The 6,000-nt window shown below is 51.3% G+C and overlaps 1 protein-coding gene across 1 annotated transcript in view; it reads left to right on the forward strand.

Moving 5' to 3' along the window:
* Positions 1-5,290, forward strand: part of LOC121579181 (cytochrome P450 4F3) — a gene marked incomplete at its 3' end in the record, with an annotated part of 28,560 nt that extends 23,270 nt beyond the window's left edge. Inside the window, 6 exon segments of the mRNA XM_045218294.1 lie at positions 3,060-3,202; positions 3,362-3,482; positions 3,484-3,564; positions 4,227-4,373; positions 4,959-5,080; positions 5,232-5,290. Coding sequence (XP_045074229.1) covers positions 3,060-3,202; positions 3,362-3,482; positions 3,484-3,564; positions 4,227-4,373; positions 4,959-5,080; positions 5,232-5,290 — 673 coding nt within the window.
* Between the last annotated feature and the right edge of the window lie 710 nt (positions 5,291-6,000).

The following is a 6,000-nucleotide window of genomic DNA, read 5'->3' on the forward strand; positions in this document are numbered from 1 at the left end:
CTCCCTCTACCCTCCCTCCTCTATCCAACTCTAATGTCTCATTACTCCCTCTACCCTCCCTCCTCTATCCAACTCTAATGTCTCATTGCTCCCCTCTACCCTCCTCCTCTATCCAGCTCTAATGTCTCATTTACTCCTCTCTACCCCTCCCTCCTCTATCCAACTCTAATGTCTCATTGCTCCCTCTACCCTCCCATCCTCTATCAGCTCTAATGTCTCATTACTCCCCTCTACCCTCCCTCCTCTATCCAGCTCTATTGTCTCATTGCTCCCTCTGCCCTCCCTCCTCTATCAGCTCTAATGTCTCATTTACTCCCCTCTACCCTCCCTCCTCTATCCAACTCTAATGTCTCATTACTCCCTCTACCCTCCCTCCTCTATCCAGCTCTATTGTCTCATTACTCCCTCTACCCTCCTCCTCTATCAACTCTAATGTCTCATTACTCCCCTCTACCCTCCCTCCTCTATCCAGCTCTAATGTCTCATTACTCCCTCTGCCCTCCCTCCTCTATCCAGCTCCTAATGTCTCATTATCCCTCTACCCTCCCTCCTCTATCCAGCTCTAATGTCTCATTGCTCCCTCTACCCTCCCTCCTCTATCCAACTCTAATGTCTCATTACTCCCCTCTACCCTCCCTCCTCTATCCAACTCTAATGTCTCATTTACTCCCTCTGCCCTCCCTCCTCTATCCAACTCTAATGTCTCATTATCCCTCTACCCTCCTCCTCTATCCAACTCTAATGTCTCATTACTCCCCTCTACCCTCCCTCCTCTATCCAACTCTAATGTCTCATTACTCCCCTCTACCCTCCCTCCTCTATCCAACTCTAATGTCTCATTACTCCCTCTACCTCCCTCCTCTATCCAACTCCTAATGTCTCATTACTCCCTCTACCCTCTCCTCTATCCAACTCTAATGTCTCATTACTCCCCTCTAGCCCTCCCTCCTCTATCAACTCTAATATCTCATTGCTCCTCTACCCTCCTCCTCTATCCAACTCTAATGTATCATTACTCCCTCTACCCTCCCTCCTCTATCCAGCTCTAATGTCTCATTACTCCCCTCTACCCTCCTCCTCTATCAACTCTAATGTCTCATTACTCCCTCTACCCTCCTCTCTCTATCCAACTCTAATGTCTCATTACTCCCCTCTACCCTCCCTCCTCTATCCAGCTCTAATGTCTCATTGCTCCCTCTACCCTCCCTCCTCTATCCAGCTCTATTGTCTCATTGCTCCCCTCTGCCACTCCCTCCTCTATCCAACTCTAATGTCTCATTACTCCCTCTACCCTCCTCCTCTATCCAACTCTAATGTCTCATTACTCCCCTCTACCCTCCCTCCTCTATCCAACTCTAATGTCTCATTACTCCCTCTACCCTCCCTCCTCTATCCAACTCTAATGTCTCATTACTCCCCTCTACCCTCCCTCCTCTATCCAACTCTAATGTCTCATTGCTCCCCTCTACCCTCCCTCCTCTATCCAACTCTAATGTCTCATTACTCCCTCTACCCTCCCTCCTCTATCCAGCTCTAATGTCTCATTACTCCCTCTACCCTCCTCCTCTATCCAGCTCTAATGTCTCATTACTCCCTCTACCCTCCCTCCTCTATCCAGCTCTAATGTCTCATTGCTCCCTCTACCCTCCTCCTCTATCCAACTCTAATGTCTCATTACTCCCCTCTACCCTCCCTCCTCTATCCAACTCTAATGTCTCATTACTCCCTCTACCCTCCCTCCTCTATCCAACTCTAATTCTCATTATCCCTCTACCCTCCCTCCTCTATCCAACTCTAATGTCTCATTACTCCCCTCTACCCTCCTCCTCTATCCAACTCTAATGTCTCATTACTCCCTCTACCCTCCCTCCTCTATTCAGCTCTAATGTCTCATTACTCCCCTCTACCCTCCCTCCTCTATCCAACTCTAATGTCTCATTACTCCCCTCTACCCTCCCTCCTCTATCCAACTCTAATGTCTCATTACTCCTCTCTACCCTCCCTCCTCTATCCAACTCTAATGTCTATTGCTCCCTCTGCCCTCCTCCTCTATCCAACTCTAATGTCTCATTACTCCCCTCTACCACTCCCTCCTCTATCCAGCTCTAATGTCTCATTACTCCCCTCTACCCTCCTCCTCTATCCAACTCTAATGTCTATTTACTCCCCTCTGCCCCTCCCTCCTCTATCCAGCTCTAATGTCTCATTACTCCCTCTACCCTCCCTCCTCTATCCAACTCTAATGTCTCATTACTCCCCTCTACCCTCCCTCCTCTATCCACTCTAATGTCTCATTACTCCCTCTACCCTCCCTCCTCTATCCAACTCTAATGTCTCATTACTCCCCTCTACCCTCCCTCCTCTATCCAGCTCTAATGTCTCATTACTCCCTCTACCCTCCCTCCTCTATCCAACTCTAATGTCTCATTACTCTCTCTACCCTCCTCACTCTATCCAACTCCTAATGTCTCATTACTCCCTCTACCCTCCCTCCTCTATCCAACTCTAATGTCTCATTACTCCCTCTACCCTCCCTCCTCTATCCAACTCTAATCTCATTACTTCCCTCTACCCTCCCTCCTCTATCAACTCTAATGTCTCATTACTCCCCTCTACCCTCCCTCCTCTATCCAGCTCTAATGTCTCATTACTCCTCTACCCTCCCTCCTCTATCCAACTCTAATGTCTCATTACTCCCCTCTACCCTCCCTCCTCTCATCCAACTCTAATGTCTCATTACTCCCTCTACCCTCCCTCCTCTATCCAACTCTAATGTCTCATTACTCCTCTACCCTCCTCCTCTATCCAGCTCTAATGTCTCATTACTCCCTCTACCTCCTCCTCTATCCAACTCTAATGTTCATTTCCCTCTACCCTCCCTCCTCTATCCAACTCTAATGTCTCATTACTCCCCTCTACCCTCCCTCCTCTATCCAACTCTAATGTCTCATTACTCCCCTCTACCCTCCCTCCTCTATCCAACTCTAATGTCTCATTACTCCCCTCTACCCTCCCTCCTCTATCCAACTCTGTCTCATGGCTCCTTTCCTTTCCTCCAGGAGTTCCAGTGACTACATAGCAGCCATCTTTGAGCTGAGCACCCTGGTGATCGAGCGGAGAGGTCGTATCCTGCACCACTGGGACTGGCTGTACTGGAGGTCCCCAGAAGGACAACGCTTCAAACAGGCCTGTAGTGTAGTACACAGTAGGAGTTGGCAAATTTCTTGAAATGTTCCTGTAATTCCAAGGTTTTCCTGAGGGATTCTGGTTTGAGAATTCCGGAAGCTGGAAATCCAGGAATCCTCCAACCAGATTTCTGGAACACTTGGGAATTTTCAGTAACTGGAATTGTACAAACCTAACAGGTTCACCAGCACTGTGGTCCAGGAAGCGCAGAGCACAGCTTCTCCTCCAGGGGGAGCCGAGAGCCAGGCTGACGCGCACAGGGGGGAGGAGAAGAGAAAGAGAGTAGCAGACTTCTTGATTTGTTACTGCTGTCAAAGGAGAACAGGGCGGTGGTCTCATCAATGAGGAGATAAAAGCAGAGGGATACTTTGTTTGGAGGTGATCCTCAAGGGGTTAGGTCCACTCTATCCCTTTCTACAGTTACCCTGGCAGTATATCCTATCAGAAACAACTGTATTTCCTGGCAGTATTCCTATCCCAGAAACTACTGTATTTACCCTGACAGTATATCCTATCAGAACTACTGTATTTACCTGGCAAGTATATTCAGAAACTACTGTATTTACCCTGGGGTATATCCTATCATAAACTAATTTACCCTGGCAGTATATCCTATCATAAACTACTGTATTTACTGGCAGTATATCCTATTCGTAAACTACTGTATTTACCTGGCATATATCCTGTCTTAGGAACTACTGTATTTACTGGCGGTATAGTCCTGTCATAAACTACTGCATTTACCCTGGCAGTATATCCTATCAGAAACTACTGTATTTACCCTGGCAGTATATCCTATCAGAAACTACTGTATTTACCCTGGCAGTATATCCTATCATAAACTACTGTATTTACCCTGGCAGTATATCCTGTCATAAACTACTGTATTTACCCTGGCAGTATATCCTATCAGAAACTACTGTATTTGCCACGGCGGTATATCCTGTCATAAACTACTGTATTTTACCCTGGCGGTATTCCTGTCATAACTACTGTATTTACCCTGGCAGTATATCCTATCATAAACTACTGTATTTGAGACTTTATTCTCTCTCAGGTCATGACACCACGGCCAGCGGGATCAGCTGGGTTCTGTATAACTTGTCTCAGCATCAGGACTACCAGGACCGCTGTAGAGCCGAGGTCCACAACCTGCTACAGGACCGACAGACAGAGGACATAGACTGGTCGGATCCTGTGTCTGTCTGTCTCTGTCTGTCTGTATGTCCGTCTGTCCATCTGTTCGTCTGTCTGTCCAACTGCTTGCCTGTCTGTCTTTCTTTCTGTCAGGGGGGCGGGTCATACCACAGGGTGAGGGCATGGGGACGGGTCATACCACAGGGTGAGGGGAGGGGGGACGGGTCAGTACACAGGGGTGGGAGGGAGGTGGACGGGTCATACCGCAGGGTGAGGGGAGGGGGCGGGTCATACCACAGGGTGAGGGCAGGGGGACAGGTCATACCACAGGGTGAGGGGAGGTGGACGGGTCATACCACAGGGTGAGGGCAGAGGGACGGGTCATACCACAGGGTGAGGGGAGGGGGACGGGTCATACCACAGGCTTTTCTCAAATGGGGCACATTTGTAGTAATGTAAAGTTCTCTTCATTTCAACATGGTAGGAATGTGTTCTCATCTGTCTAGTTCTTTCCAGGAGATGAAACAAGGAGCGGAGTCTGGGATCTCTGTAGGCCAAGACTCCCAAACAGACCAGTCCTTTCTGTATGTGTGAATGATCCATAAAAGAGTGACTGGTGTGTTGTGTTTCTGCAGGGAGGACCTGAGCAGCCTCCCCTTCACCACCATGTGTATCAAAGAGTCTCTGAGACTGCACTCCCCTGTGTCTGCTGTCACCAGACAATACACTCAGGACATCACGGTGCCAGGGGGACGGGGTTCTTGCCAGGGTGAGGACAGGGACGGGTCTCGCATACCACAGGGGTGAGGGAGGGATGGGTCATCACAGGGGTGGAGGTGGACGCGTCATACCACAGGGTGAGGGACTGGGGCCGGGTCATACACAGGGTGAGGGGGAGGGGGATGGAGTCATACCACAGGGTGAGGACAGGGGGGACGGGCCGCGGGTGAGGGGAGGGGACGTCAGGGTGAGGAGCAGGGGACGGGTCAGTATCACAGGGTGAGGGCAGGGGGACGGGTCTACCACAGGGTGAGGGGAGGGGGACGAGTCATTACAGGGTGAGGAGCAGGGACGGGTCATTCACAGGGTGAGGGCAGGGGACTGGTCATACCACAGGGTGGAGGACAGGGGGACGGGTCATACCACAGGGTGAGGGCAGGGGGACGGGTCCTACCTCAGGGTGAGGAGCAGTGGGACTGGTCATTCACAGGGTGAGGACAGGGGACGGGTCATACCACAGGGGTGAGGGCAGGACGGGTCCTACCACATGGTGAGGACAGGGGGCGGGTCATGCCACAGGGGGTGAGGGGGAGGGTGGGATGGGTTACCACAGGGTGAGGAGCAGGGGACGGGTCTACCGCAGGGTGAGTGGGACAGGGGACTGGTTCAGACCGCAGGGTGAGGGCAGGGGACGGGCGTCATCACGGTGAGGAGACAGGGGGACTGGTCATCATCCCAGGGTGAGGACAGGGGGACGGGTCATACCACAGGGTGAGGACAGGGGACGGGTCATACGACAGGGTGAGACATGGGTCGTACCACAGGGTGAGGACAGGGGGGTGGGTGCCGCCACAGGGTGAGGGCAGGGGACGGGTCATACCACAGGGTGAGGGCAGGTGGACGGGTCATACCACATGGTGAGGACAGGGGGGACGGGGGTGCATACCACAGGGTGAG

Source organism: Coregonus clupeaformis, unplaced genomic scaffold (genome assembly GCF_020615455.1).
Source record: "Coregonus clupeaformis isolate EN_2021a unplaced genomic scaffold, ASM2061545v1 scaf1487, whole genome shotgun sequence".
In the NCBI taxonomy this organism is placed as follows: domain Eukaryota; kingdom Metazoa; phylum Chordata; class Actinopteri; order Salmoniformes; family Salmonidae; genus Coregonus; species Coregonus clupeaformis.